Source organism: Oncorhynchus gorbuscha, linkage group LG15, assembly GCF_021184085.1.
Source record: "Oncorhynchus gorbuscha isolate QuinsamMale2020 ecotype Even-year linkage group LG15, OgorEven_v1.0, whole genome shotgun sequence".
NCBI classification, from domain to species: Eukaryota; Metazoa; Chordata; class Actinopteri; order Salmoniformes; family Salmonidae; genus Oncorhynchus; species Oncorhynchus gorbuscha.
In genome coordinates, this window is record NC_060187.1 from 43,057,619 (window position 1) to 43,072,985 (window position 15,367).

A 15,367-nucleotide genomic window follows, 5' to 3' on the forward strand; every position below is an offset into this window, starting at 1 on the left:
AGTTAGTGAGCTAGCTAGCTAATGTTAGCCAAACAGCCTACCCGACCACATGACCGCATGGTCATAAAGCACACCGATGACCCTTTTTTTCTATCACAGTGCAATGATAATGTCACGCCCTGACCATAGAGAGCCCTTGGTTCTCTATGGTGTTGTAGGTCAGGGCGTGACTAGGGGGGTGTTGGTACTTGGTATGGTTCCCAATTAGAGGCAGCTGATGATCGTTGTCTCTAATTGGGGATCCTACTTGGGGATCCTCCATTGTTCCCACCTGGGTTGTGGGATATTGTTTATGTTTGTGCTGGTTGCACCACGTAAGTCACATTTTGTTGCTTGTTTATTGGTTTTGTTTGAAAGTTTCACTTAAATAAAAGATGTGGATCTCCGAACACACACTGCTGCGCCTTGGTCTGCCTATTATCAGCACGGTGACAGGTAAAACTGGGGGGAGGGCAACATTGCAATTTTAGAATGTGGGGGGTCATATCCCACCGTCCCCAGTCAAATGATACTCCATCTTTAAGAGAATGGAATAATCAAATGCTTTATTATTTAAATATGGGGAAAAAATCTGTCTACAGACAGAAACAACATAACACAATTTGAAGTCACATGGGGCAGAGCATTAGAAGGCACTAAAGCCAAAACGTCTGATGCAGTGAAAATAATGACAAACATTGAATAATGAAGTACTGTACGCTTTATGCGACATCTTTTTGAGTGCCAACCCATTACACCTCTTTGTTTGTGTGGGAACATGTGGGTCTGGGCAAGTGTGATGCCACTAATGTTTGTGGAAATGTATGTAAATCAAGTTGTCTGTTTTTGCCCATGTTTTTGCTTATTGTCAAGAAAATTAGTTTAATCAAATATTTTAAAGAAATACATCAATGCAAACTTTTTCAGTATTATTTATATCCACAGTGTTTAAACATATTTTAATGTCCACAATAATATAATAATTACCTGTTAATGAACTAGCCTGAATATTTGAACAGACAAAGTGCTAAACGGCCCAGCCAGGCCACTGTCACCACTCTCTCGCAGTGTTGCCTAACACTTTACTTAAAGGATGCAGATGCGCTTTATAACTTGTTAGAAACAAGAATAAGCCTTTATAATGTATTATTATAAGGCTTATAATATGTCAATTCTCTCAACTGACTCAAGATGGCTGTTATTTAGTCAGGACCAATAGAAAGTGACAATACACCATAATAAGGGGGTCATATATTATAATTACAGGCTTCGAGCGAGTGCTACAGCAGTGATGTCTAAAGTGGGATCCCGACATCCTCGGTGGAGTATGCTTTCATATCAAAGACCAGACCGTTCCTGTACATCAACATGGTGACCAAACAGTCAATCTCTCCTTAGCTTGAATCAGGGGTTTCTAGACATAGCACCTGGGCCCTGTAATCAGGGCTCCGCGGGTCACTAACTGGTGTGCTGGAGTCTCCCAGGCACTTCTCGTCCGTGTCTTCACACTCGTATGTCTCAGACACTTCCAGGACTGTGGCTTCCTCGGGGTTGGGGCCTTGGCTGCAGTTGTCATATAGCTGCAGCTCATGCACCTCCTCCTTCTCATGCATACTCTGTTGAGACAAAGGGATACCCATTCAGGATCAAATCATGCCAATGTCTCAATGATGTTAGCATCAACACATGACTTGGACAAATGTTCAAGTTAAGCACACACATAAAGTTGTGCACCAGATATTTTTGCTTTGCACCTATAACACATCAGTTTCACATGTTTTGTAAAAGGTTGAGTTGATAAACCAGCTATTTAATAAGTTTGGCGTGCATTATTGTTTGTGGAATGTATGGAAGGTTTGTGGCTACTGAGTGCCAAGGGAAGATTCTTCTCACCATGTTTGTGCTTTCCTTGCTCAGCAGGTGCTTTCCTCCCACCAGTGTATTCATATAGACCTGAGCACCTCTGTAGACACAATAACTAACCCTACCTTTTATGATGGCAGCCTGACAGGGCTCAATCATGACTATGGTACTTTTATAATTTGTGATTTAGTGTAAAAGATCAAATCATGTCACATGATGTCTACTTTCAATTTTGTTTCAGTTCAATCATGTGCTGCGTGCATTCTGACTTACAAAGCAGGACATTTAGGGAAAATGCAGAGTTCTGCACAGTAAAGTCTGAACACAATCCTAAATATGTCAATTGTTAAAAGGATTTTACCTGATTCCTCGCTCGATAATTCACCGACTCTACGACCACAGGACGTGGTATTGGTGGGAAGATTTTTTTTTTTATGTCTTAGAATTAGAACAAAAGTTATAGATGCTGTTTAGAATGATGTGTGAAATGTTTTTGAAGTCATTGAAAAATGAACAATATTCATCCCTGAAAGACTAGGCTTTCTTGTTAATCCTGAAGATCGGATGTTATTAAAAAGTATATATTTTCAGCTTACCTCTTGATGATGAACAAGCATACTGTTATTAATATTGCAATTATGCCAGCTATGATCCAACCTTATTGGAAAAGATAAAGGAGATAATTGTCATGTTTGTCATTTATTATCTTGTCTTGTCCCTGTGCTTCCCATTCTATTCGTTTCCCTCTGCTGGTCTTATTTGGTTCTTTCCCTCCTTCTAGCCCTCTCTCTCCCCCTCCCTCTCTCACTCTCTCGCTCTCTCTTCTCTCTGTCGTTCCGTTCCTGCTCCCAGCTGTTCCTATTCCCCTAATCATCATTTAGTCTTCCCACACCTGTTCCCGATCCTTTCCCCTGATTAGACTCCCTATTTATTCCTTTGTGATCCGTTCCTGTTCCGTCGGTTCCTTGTTTTGTATTCCATGCTGTGATTGCGTTTCGCCCTGTCCTGTCGTGTTTTTTGCCGTGATTGTGTATCACCCTGTCCTGTCGTGTTTTGTGCCTTCTTCAGACGCTGCGTGTGAGCAGGTGTCTCAGTTGACTACGGCCTGCGCCTACCCGAAAAGCGACCTGCAGTCTGTGGCCGCTTCTCCAGTTGTTTTTCCCCTCTACTAATCTAGAGGATTTCAGTTATTCGGTTTTGAACATTAATAAACTCTGTTTCTGTTAAGTCGCGTTTGGGTCCTCCTTCACCTGCATGACAGAAGGAACCGACCAAGGAATGGACCCAGCGACTTCAGACGCTCGTTACACTGCCGTCGAGATCCAAGGAGCCATGCTCAGCAGACACGAGCAGGAATTATCCGCTGCTCGCCAGGCCGTGGAAAACCTGGCTGCTCAGGTTTCCGACCTCTCTGGACAGTTCCAGAGTCTACGTCTCGTGCCACCTGTTACTTCCTGGCCTGCCGAGCCTCCAGAACCTAGGGTTAATAACCCACCTTGCTACTCCGGGCAGCCCACTGAGTGCCGCTCCTTTCTCACGCAGTGTGAGATTGTGTTCTCTCTCCAACCCAACACATACTCTAGAGAGAGAGCTCGGGTTGCTTACGTCATTTCACTCCTTACTGGCCGGGCTCGAGAATGGGGCACAGCTATCTGGGAGGCAAGGGCTGTTTGCTCTAACGATTTCCAGAACTTTAAAGAGGAGATGATTCGGGTTTTTGACCGTTCAGTTTTTGGTGGGGAGGCTTCTAGGGCCCTGGCTTCCTTATGCCAAGGTGAACGGTCCATAACGGATTATTCCATTGAGTTTCGCACTCTTGCTGCCTCTAGTGAGTGGAACGAGCCGGCGCTGCTCGCTCGTTTTCTGGAGGGACTCCACGCTGTGGTTAAGGATGAGATTCTCTCCCGGGAGGTTCCTTCAGATGTGGACTCTTTGATTGCTCTCGCCATCCGCATAGAACGACGGGTAGATCTTCGTCACCGGGCTCGTGGAAGAGAGCTCGCATCAACGGTGTTTCCCTGCTCCGCATCGCAACCATCTCCCCCCTCTGGCTTTGAGACTGAGCCCATGCAGCTGGGAGGGATTCGCATCTCGAATAAGGAGAGGGAACGGAGGATCACCAACCGCCTGTGCCTCTATTGTGGAGTTGCTGGACATTTCGTTAATTCATGTCCAGTAAGAGGCCAGAGCCCATCAGTAAGCGGAGGGCTACTGGTGAGCGCTACTACTCAGGTCCCTTCATCTAGATCTTGTACTACTATGTCGGTCCATCTACGCTGGACCGGTTCGGGTGCTACATGCAGTGCCTTGATTGACTCTGGGGCTGAGGGTTGTTTCATGGACGAAGCATGGGTTCGGAAACATAACATTCCTTTCAGACCGTTAGACAAGCCTACGCCCATGTTTGCCTTAGATGGTAGTCATCTTCCCAGTATCAAATTTGAGACACTACCTTTAACTCTCACAGTATCTGGTAACCACAGTGAGACTATTTCTTTTTGATTTTCCGTTCACCGTTTACACCTGTTGTTTTGGGTCATCCCTGGCTAGTATGTCATAATCCTTCTATTAATTGGTCTAGTAATTCTATCCTATCCTGGAACGTTTCTTGTCATGTGAAGTGTTTAATGTCTGCCATCCCTCCCGTTTCTTCTCTCCCTACTTCTCAGGAGGAACCTGGCGATTTGACAGAAGTGCCGGAGGAATATCATGATCTGCGCACGGTCTTCAGTCGGTCCCGAGCCAACTCCCTTCCTCCTCACCGGTCGTATGATTGTAGTATTGTTCTCCTTCCAGGGACCACGCCTCCTCGAGGTAGACTATACTCTCTGTCGGCTCCCGAACGTAAGGCTCTCGAGGATTATTTGTCTGTGTCTCTTGACGCCGGTACCATAGTGCCTTCTTCTTCTCCGGCCGGGGCGGGGTTCTTTTTGTTAAGAAGAAGGACGGTACTCTGCGCCCTGCGTGGATTATCGAGGGCTGAATGACATAACGGTTAAGAATCGTTATCCGCTTCCCCTTATGTCATCAGCCTTCGAGATTCTGCAGGGAGCCAGGTGCTTTACTAAGTTGGACCTTCGTAACGCTTACCATCTCGTGCGCATCAGAGAGGGGGACGAGTGGAAAACGGCGTTTAACACTCCGTTAGGGCATTTTGAGTACCGGGTTCTGCCGTTCGGTCTCGCCAATGCGCCAGCTGTTTTTCAGGCATTAGTTAATGATGTTCTGAGAGACATGCTGAACAGTTTTGTTTTTGTCTATCTTGACGATATCCTGATTTTTTCTCCGTCACTCGAGATTCATGTTCAGCACGTTCGACGTGTTCTACAGCGCCTTTTAGAGAATTGTCTCTACGTAAAGGCTGAGAAGTGCTCTTTTCATGTCTCCTCCGTTACTTTTCTCGGTTCCGTTATTTCCGCTGAAGGCATTCAGATGGATTCCGCTAAGGTCCAAGCTGTCAGTGATTGGCCCGTTCCAAGGTCACGTGTCGAGTTGCAGCGCTTTTTAGGTTTCGCTAATTTCTATCGGCGTTTCATTCGTAATTTCGGTCAAGTTGCTGCCCCTCTCACAGCTCTTACTTCTGTCAAGACGTGTTTTAAGTGGTCCGGTTCCGCCCAGGGAGCTTTTGATCTTCTAAAAGAACGTTTTACGTCCGCTCCTATCCTCGTTACTCCTGACGTCACTAGACAATTCATTGTCGAGGTTGACGCTTCAGAGGTAGGCGTGGGAGCCATTCTATCCCAGCGCTTCCAGTCTGACGATAAGGTTCATCCGTGCGCTTATTTTTCTCATCGCCTGTCGCCATCTGAGCGCAACTATGATGTGGGTAACCGTGAACTGCTCGCCATCCGCTTAGCCCTAGGCGAATGGCGACAGTGGTTGGAGGGGGCGACCGTTCCTTTTGTCGTTTGGACAGACCATAAGAACCTTGAGTACATCCGTTCTGCCAAACGACTTAATGCCCGTCAAGCTCGTTGGGCGTTGTTTTTCGCTCGTTTCGAGTTTGTGATTTCTTACCGTCCGGGTAGCAAGAACACCAAGCCTGATGCCTTATCCCGTCTGTTTAGTTCTTCTGTGGCTTCTACTGATCCCGAGGGGATTCTTCCTTATGGGCGTGTTGTCGGGTTGACAGTCTGGGGAATTGAAAGACAGGTTAAGCAAGCACTCACGCACACTGCGTCGCCGCGCGCTTGTCCTAGTAACCTCCTTTTCGTTCCTGTTTCCACTCGTCTGGCTGTTCTTCAGTGGGCTCACTCTGCCAAGTTAGCTGGTCATCCCGGTGTTCGAGGCACTCTTGCGTCTATTCGCCAGCGCTTTTGGTGGCCGACTCAGGAGCGTGACACGCGCCGTTTCGTGGCTGCGTGTTCAGACTGCGCGCAGAAGAAGTCTGGTAATTTTTTTTCTGCTTCTGCTCCTGGTCTTGCTGGGTCTCGGTCTGTTCCCTGCCATCGCATCTCTCCTGTTCTTGTCCCTGCCCTTGCTGTGTCTCAGTCTGTCCCTAGTTCTCATTTTTTTTTTAGAGTAGTACCCTAGTTTCCCTTTTTATCGTTTTTCGTTACGGTCCTGAGGAGAGGAGTTGGGTTCTTTCTCGGGACGTGCTGGACCGTTTGATCTATGATTTCCTCCGTTGCCGCCAGTGTTCCTCCTCGAGAGCGCCAGGAGGCGCTCGGTGAGTGGGGGGGGTACTGTCATGTTTGTCATTTATTATCTTGTCTTGTCCCTGTGCTTCCCATTCTATTCGTTTCCCTCTGCTGGTCTTATTTGGTTCTTTCCCTCCTTCTAGCCCTCTCTCTCCCCCTCCCTCTCTCACTCTCTCGCTCTCTCTTCTCTCTGTCGTTCCGTTCCTGCTCCCAGCTGTTCCTATTCCCCTAATCATCATTTAGTCTTCCCACACCTGTTCCCGATCCTTTCCCCTGATTAGACTCCCTATTTATTCCTTTGTGATCCGTTCCTGTTCCGTCGGTTCCTTGTTTTGTATTCCATGCTGTGATTGCGTTTCGCCCTGTCCTGTCGTGTTTTTTGCCGTGATTGTGTATCACCCTGTCCTGTCGTGTTTTGTGCCTTCTTCAGACGCTGCGTGTGAGCAGGTGTCTCAGTTGACTACGGCCTGCGCCTACCCGAAGCGACCTGCAGTCTGTGGCCGCTTCTCCAGTTGTTTTTCCCCCTCTACTAATCTAGAGGATTTCAGTTATTCGGTTTTGAACATTAATAAACTCTGTTTCTGTTAAGTCGCGTTTGGGTCCTCCTTCACCTGCATGACAATAATAATGTCATTTTATGTTGTTGAGTTCGATGAGCATCTTGAGTCTGTAGGGGGAAATAATGCAGGCAACATCCACATATCACTAATTTGAAAATTGAAAATCACAAGTGATAAAGTCAATTATACCATGAATGTGGACTCTCATAATTTCAAAATTGTTTAACATTTTTGCTGATTCTCTGGTCTAGTCTGTGCCATAAAAATAATATTTTCCTAATTCCTACCAATAACGGACTGGGGTACGGGCTTTGTCGTGATTTCGATAGTTGTCGTTGGTCCTGAACCTGCAGCTGTTGCTCCAGCGAGATGGATGTTGTAGATGGACCCAGGTGTCAGGTTTTGAACAAGATACTCTGTTTTTGATGCAAAGCTCTTGAGACACTCTGATAAGAGACAAAAATGTGATATTCATCTATATACATTAATTACACAATTACATAAATTACACGTTTATCACAGGGCATCGACTCATTAAGTTTGGAGGAGGACTTTACCAGATTCAATTTGTGACTCATTGTTTTGGCTTCTCCTTGTGTAGCAGATTTCATAGTGTGTAAGGAAACCTCGCTGGTCTGGCACAGGAATAGGTTTCCAATGCAGCATTGCAGAATTGGTTGTAACATTAAGAATAGGAGCAGTGAAATGATCAGGTGCCTTACTGGGTGCTGAAAACATGACATCCGTGTTAGATGATGTATACATTATTATGTAGGAAAGAACTTCATACAAGCATTGCTGTGACAGTCAGATTTTTTTTATATGAGTTTATCTTACCACCCTCCTTTTTATACATGAGACACGTCTCTGTTGATTGTGGCTTTCCATCAGTTTGTTTGTGAACGAGGTAATAGTAACGTACATAGTCGTCCATCTCTGGAACAAAACCAGACGTGTTTATTATCTCAGTTTGCGATATCTTGATTTTTCACACTTGATAAAGCACAGTAAAACGAATAGAGACATTTCCTATTCTCCCCCCCCAAAAAAAATGTTTTTGGGTGAAATTCCCCCTTACTTTTTCTGACAAGTTTTAGTTTTTTCTTCACGGTTCCATTTAGTTTTGATCTATTCACTTTTTCTGGTCGCGTTTCTCCGTCTGTTGACTTGTACCACTCCAGGCAGGATTTCATAAAGCCATGCGCATACTTGAGGGGGATGAGTCTGTCATTAGGCCAAGCTAATTGGAAATTAAATAACAACATTTTGATTTCAGGAATTAACATCATTGTGTAGAGGTAAATGAAGTATAAGCCAGACACACAAAAAACACACACACATATATACTTACACTTGCAGGGAAATGAAATATGTTTTGCTGGGACAAGGATATGTGTCGGGGATGACTTTCCCACTTTATTAAAGGCAATAATGTCACCACTGACAGCAGAGTAAGTCACGTAAACATTGAACTCAGTGGTAGTGACAATGGTGAAGTTCTTTCGCTTTAGTAGGCATGGCCAAATATGGAGAGAGAGGTTGTAATTCACCTGCATAGAGACTGGATAAGGTGGTGTCTGGAAGACACAGGGGTACACAAATGGATGTAAGTGATGCAACTCTTTGAAATACAATTTGAGCCTAATTGTAACCAGCAGAGTCTATAATGTTACTTAATTTTCAATGTTTTGTAGCACTTTGTAACTTACACCCCAAGTCAGCTTGAGTAGTCGAGTACCATTGTTAAAATCCTCCTCTACTGTCCAGTTAACTTCTGGGGGATTTGGGATTTCTGCAGCAAAATGACAGTTACAACCAGAAATGGTACATCCTCTGCAATTCTAGAAGGGCAAAGCCAGGAACATGTCTTCATCTCGGGACATAGAGTCAAATAAAAAAATTCTGACAATACAGAAGATTGAAATTCAATTCATGAATTTAAAAACTTGCCACTGTTTCCAATCACCATGTGAACAGAATTGACTGATTTTGAATAGAATTGCCATCAACCCTGGTGAGTTTCACTGTAGGCTGTCGCACAGACTATTTAAATATCCATTGCTCACCAGTGGGAACGTCCAGGATTGGAGTCCAGTCGCTCCACAGGGGATGTTTGACATGCTTGGACATTTGTCTGACCTGTAGTTGGTACACAGATTCGTTCTGGAGATTCTCCAGAGTGACCATGGCTGTACAGACAAACACAGGTTTACTGCAAGTCTCACTCTACATTTACATTTACATTTAAGTCATTTAGCAGACGCTCTTATCCAGAGCGACTTTCTAGTAGTGATAGCTTTGCACCTTTCAAATACTCCATTTTATTGAGACCCACACTGCAGTAAAATAATGAAATAAACATTACAATAATGTGGCTGCTTATATTTCAAAAGATCTTCAAATGAAACTGAAAGGAGCTCACCTTGTTTGACTTCTTTCTTAAATGTCTTCTAGACCAACAGAGACAAGGTCAAATTAATTGAGGCAAAAATACTAAACTCATCAGAAAAGAATGAATGAGCGCATTGCTGCAAGGAAAAGAAGAGGTCTCACCCATGTCCCTGAGGTTTCCTCTAGTCTTCTGAACTTCACCTTTATGACAGCATCTTCAGGCACGTGCACATATGAGAAATTGCTTTTTCAGATTGGTTGTGTTTACAAACCCCCCCCCCCAATTTTTTTTAACGTAAGTCTCGTTACTTGTGACACATAAAACGAGCTAATCTCTCATAACCTCTTGAATCTTGGAAGAAAACTGTTGAGCACCTGCCCTCCCAAAGGACTGTGCAAGGCCCTGAGCACCTTAACTACCTTTCGTGTTATCCCAGCTGAGGGTAAGATTGCTCGAGGATCTTGCCATAGACATACGTTGGGGAGCTTCATACTTAACTGTAGGGAGAAAGCAAAATCACGTTACACGCAAAAAAAAAAAAACAAAGATTACAATAGGAATCTTGGGATTCAAATCGTACCGTGGTCAGTTGTGTAAAGTACTTAGTGGATTCTTAGCCTGCATTTTACACCGAATAACATTTCAAATAAATAATAATGATTTACCTCTTTCAGAAAGTGTAACAGTTGTATTAAGTGACTGGCAGCTCTCGTTGCCCATGTACGCGACCACCCATATATCCACCAACACTTTGTTGAGCACTGTATTGTCTTGCACACAGATACAGCTCTTCCTACTACTGCCCAATGATGTTCTACTTGCAGCGGAATTGGAGCGGCTGAAAACATTAAGGATGAGAGCAACATTTGGTTCGCACACTGAACAGATTGTATGATCAATGTTTTATTACCTGGGGATCTACTAAGGTTGATAGTTCATTCTCAAGCACAAGGCAATACTGTCTTCCTACTGTCAAACCCTCCGTCTTGCTTTATCTGCCGGTGACCGTAACGTGCACACGCTCACATGTCACAACACTATTTTTCTTTTTGTCTGCTATAATACAATTGTTACAATGTGTATACAGGTAGCTCTTAAATGAGGAGTTCTTCATTTGCTCATGCATCGTTTAGCCACTACACACCCAGCACCTGCCGGTTTTCCGGTGTCATAATACAACTTCTCTGTCTGTGTAACTTGTGGAAAGTTCCCAAGCATGCATAGCTAGTTCACGTACCTGTAAAAAGCTCATAAGTTGCATTCTTCATAGATTCAGATGTCTCCCATTCACATGTATAGATGGTGTCACTTTCAGTTTTCTTGTAGCACAGAGGACTAGAAGGACAGTTAATAGTTGCCCCTTTATAAAGGAAATTTAAAGTGTTTAAATGTTTAAAAAAAATATATATACAAAATTCAGTGAGTTGCTGTCCGCTTCATTGGTATGTATACATGGGGTCTGAAATTATTGACACCTTTGTTAAAGATGAGCAATAATGTCTGTGTAAAATAAATTATTAAAACACTGAGGTATATTTTTGTATGTAAAACATTTGGGAAATTGTATTATTTCATACCAATACAATTGTTCAGAGAAATACATTTTGTTTAACAAGTAATTATTGTAAAAAATAAAATACAAATTGACACCCCTAATAGATTTTTATAATAAAGTAGTCAAAAGTTTAGTATTTGGTCCCATATTCCTAGCACGCAATGACTAAATAAAGCTTGTGACTCTACAAACTGGTTGGCTGCATGTACAGTTTGTTTCGGTTGTGTTTCAGATGATTTTGTGCCCAATAGAAATGAATGGTAAATAATGTATTGTGTCATTTTGGAGTATAATCATTTCAGACCCCACGTACAACTTCTTTGCTTTCACCAGAGAGGGTCAAGTTAATTTAATATATATTATGAATAGAATATATTCTAGAAATTATTATATTAGATGAAACATTATCCCCAAATTACAAATGGATATTACAAAAGTTGGATTGAAATACTACTAATACTACTGTAACTATCAGTGTGCAATAAATAATATGCATATCTTTCATCTGTATTTCTGCACAGTTCATTTACAGTAGCAGCCCTGTCACAAACTCTTGTTTGTGAAAACCATGCTGCCCTGATAAGCTAACCATAATCTTCAGCCTCATGTCAAACTTCAATCACAGTAAATGCTTCTTATTTGTCTTTTATGGTTTTGGTAGTATGATAATTGTATCACTACGGAGATAAGCTGAACAAAATTGACGCTGGGCCAAGAGCCGCTTGAAAGCCCCTGAGACTAACTGAGTAGAGAAAAAGATTCATACCTTGAGCTATTACCATAGCAAGAAGCAGGAATCCATGCAAGAACCAGTGTTCCTTTGTCTCCATCACCTCGACAACCCCTTGACGGAGTTAGTGTGTAAAGTCTCCAAACAGGTGACAATCCAGGGTTGATCAGCCTGCGTTTGACCAAAGAGACTTGGGTTTGCTAACTGCTAACTGTTAACACAGTTCCATGCAGCCGTCGACAGCTCCTCAAACCTGTTTCAGTTACGCTTCTCGTAAATGAAACTGTTGGGGGCGAAAAATGTCTGCATGCTCTTGTTCTTTCTCAGATAAAAGGGCAGAACATGTCTCTACACCACAAACCACAATGTTGGGGAGGGAAGTGTGCTGACTGTTGGCAGGTTAAAAAAGAAACGTTGACTTAATGTTTCAGAGAGGATGTTGGCCACTGCAATCTTCTGCAGTGACACAAAATGACCTACTTTACCTTTTCTACGTTCAGAAGCATAATCTATTTTCACATCACTCTCAAGCTAACCCCTGCCATGCAGCTTAGGCTTTGATGGACTCTTTCATATTAAAAGCATCACTCATCACTGAGGTTTAGAAAACTGGCTTTGCAACGGTTTGCTTGACCAATCTGAATGAAGACACTTTGGTAGGACTTTTCAGGCAATCAGCTGAAGGCGTGGGCAATTCTGAGCAATTTCTCATCTCTTACATCCTCAAATTGGATTTCCATTTTCTATGAAATGACTACATTTCTTAAACATTGCTTAGTCACTTTATACCTCTCTTTGTACCTATTCCACATTAAAGGTGCATTCCGTTAGATTTCTGTGTGCAAATTCCACTGCGCACACCACGTCATTTCAACGTGGATAACTGGGTAATGTTTGGTTGAGACGTTGATCAATGACATTACAACCTACAGTATATTCAACCACTCAAAGAGACAGTCAAAAGTTTGTTGAAAGTATAGAGATAACACATTGGAAATTCAACAATGTCCACTGAACAAAAATAAAAATGGAACATGTAAAGTGTTGGTCCCATGTTTCATGAGCTGAAATAAAAGATCCCAGAAATGTTCCATACGCACAAAAAGCTTCTTTCTCTCAAATTTTGGAAACAAATTTGTTAACATTCCTGTTAATGAACATTTCTCTTTGGCCAAGATAATCCATCCACCTGACAGGTGTGGCATATCAAGAAGCTGATTAAACAGCATGATCATTACACAGGTGCACCATCTGCTGGGGACAAAAGGCCACTCTAAAATGTGCAGTTTTATCCCTCAAGTTTTGCGGGAGCATGCAATTGGCATGCTGACTGTAGGAATGTCCACCAGAGCTGTTGCCAGAGAATAATGGGAATTAATTTCTCTACCAAAAGCCGCCTCCCTCATTGTTTTAGAGCATTTGGCAGTACATTCAAACAGCCTCACAACCGCAGACCACATGTATGGCATCGTGTGAGTGAGCAGTGTGCTGATACCAACGTTGGGAACAGTGTCCCATGGTTGCGGTGGGTTTATGGTATGGGCAGGCATAAACTATGGACAACAAACACAATTGCATTTTATCGATGGCAATTTGAATGCACAGAGATACCGTGATGAGATCCTGAGGCCCATTGTCGTGCCATTCATCCACCGCCATCACCTCATGTTTCAGAATCATAATGCACTGCCCCATGGCGCAAGGATCTGTACACAATTCCTGGAAGCTGAAAATGTCCCAGTCCTTCCATGGCCTGCATACTCACCAGCCATGTTACCCATTGAGCATGTTTGCGATACACTGGATCAACATGTACGACAGCATGTTCCATTTTCTGCCAATATCCAGCAACTTCGCATAGCCACAATCAGCAGCCTGAAGGAGATGTGTCGCGCTGCATGAGGCAAGTGGTCACACAAGAAACTGACTGATATTCGGATACAGGCCTTTACCTTTTTTTAAGGTATCTGTGACCAACAGATGCAAATATCAGTTCCCAGTCATATGAAATCTATAGTTTTGGACCTAATGAATTTATTTAAATTACTGATTTTTGGTTTAGATCTCACCCAAATTGTTACGGTTTTCTTCCGATGAAGGAGAGGAGGACCAAAATGCAGCATGGTAATTTTGATACATGTTTAATAAACAAATAAACACGAACAACACAAAACAAGAACCGTAACGTGAAAACCTAAACAACCTATCTGGTGCGAACAAACACAGAGACAGGAACAATCACCCACGAAACACTCAAAGAATATGGCTGCCTAAATATGGTTCCCAATCAGAGACAACGATAAACACCTGCCTCTGATTGAGAACCACTCCAGACAGCCATAGACTATTCTAGATAAACCTACTATATCACAATCCCGATACCTACAAAAAAAACAAGACAAAACACACCACATAATAAACCCATGTCACACCCTGGCCTAACTAAAATAATAAAGAAAACACAAAATACTAAGACCAGGGCGTGGCAGAACCCCCCTCCCTAGGTGCGAAATCCCGGCTGCACACCTAAACCCATAGGGGAGGGTCCGGGTGTGCGTCTGTCCACGGTGGCGGCTCCGGCGCGGGACTTAGACCCCACTCCAACAAAGTCTTAGTCCACTTGCATCGCGTCCTTTGATTGGCGACCCTCGCCGCCGACCTTGGCCTAGTAACCCTCACCAAGGGCCCCACTGGACTGAGGGGCAGCTCGGGACTGAGGGGCAGCTCGGGACTGAGGGGTAGCTCGGGACTGAGGGGAAGCTCAGGACTGAGGGGAAGCTCGGGACTGAGGGGAAGCTCAGGCAGGTAGTTGGCTCTGGCAGATCCTGGCTGTCTGGTGGTTCTGGCAGATCCTGGCTGACTGGTGGATCCTGGCTGACTGGCGGATCCTGGCTGAATGGCGGATCCTGGCTGACTGGCGGATCTGGAAAATCCTGGCAGACTGGCGGATCCTGGCAGACTGGCGGCTCTGGCTGCTCCATGCAGACTGGCGGCTCTGGCTGCTCCATGCAGACTGGCGGCTCTGGCTGCTCCATGCACACTGGCGGCTCTGGCTGCTCCATGCAGTCTGGTGGCGCTGGCTGCTCCATGCAGACTGGCGGCTCAGGCTGCTCCAGGCAGACTGGCAGCTCTGGCTGCTCCATGCAGACTGGCAGCTCCTTGCAGACTGGCAGCTCATTGCAGACTGGCAGCTCATTGGAGACTGGCAGCTCTGGCAGCGCTGAACAGGCGGGAGACTCCGGCAGCGCAGTAGAGGAGGAAGGCTCTGGCAGCGCTAAACAAGCGGGAGACTCCGGCAGCGCTAAACAAGCGGGAGACTCCGGCAGCGCTGTAGAAGAGGAAGGCTCTGACTGCGCTGGACAGGCGGGAGGCTCTGGCAGCGCTGTAGAGGAGGAAGGCTCTGGCAGCGCTAGACAGGCGAGGCGCACTGTAGGCCTGATGCGTGGTGCTGGCACTGGTGGTACTGGGCCGAGAACACGCACAGGAAGCCTGGTGCGGGGAGCTGCCACCGGAGGGCTGGTGCGTGGAGGTGGTACTGGATAGACCGGACCGTGCAGGCGCACTGGAGCTCTTGAGCACCGAGCCTGCCCAACCTTACCTGGCTCGATGCCCACTTTAGCCCGGCGCGGGACTTAGACCCCACTCCAA

At 44.7% G+C, this 15,367-nt stretch overlaps 1 protein-coding gene across 5 annotated transcripts; it reads right to left on the minus strand.

Annotated features, from left to right (window-relative positions):
* Window positions 1-12,029, minus strand: LOC123996373 (interleukin-6 receptor subunit beta-like). 5 transcript variants are annotated; one of them, XM_046299749.1, is made up of 16 exons: window positions 11,756-12,029; window positions 10,672-10,769; window positions 10,100-10,272; window positions 9,854-9,931; window positions 9,596-9,648; window positions 9,465-9,492; window positions 9,109-9,231; window positions 8,752-8,834; window positions 8,394-8,619; window positions 8,121-8,282; window positions 7,880-7,978; window positions 7,600-7,770; window positions 7,330-7,488; window positions 2,439-2,499; window positions 2,204-2,280; window positions 10-1,595 (listed from the first exon to the last, which is right to left on the minus strand). In XM_046299749.1, exons 3-16 carry the CDS (start codon window positions 10,152-10,154, stop codon window positions 1,585-1,587), a joined length of 1,386 nt encoding a protein of 461 aa, XP_046155705.1. In that variant the 5' UTR covers window positions 10,155-10,272; window positions 10,672-10,769; window positions 11,756-12,029; the 3' UTR covers window positions 10-1,584. The 5 variants fall into 5 exon arrangements, with proteins under 5 accessions (XP_046155704.1, XP_046155701.1, XP_046155702.1 ...); XM_046299748.1 differs by having other exon boundaries at window positions 1-2,280; window positions 9,465-9,489; XM_046299745.1 differs by having other exon boundaries at window positions 2-2,280.
* Window positions 12,030-15,367: the final 3,338 nt, after the last annotated feature.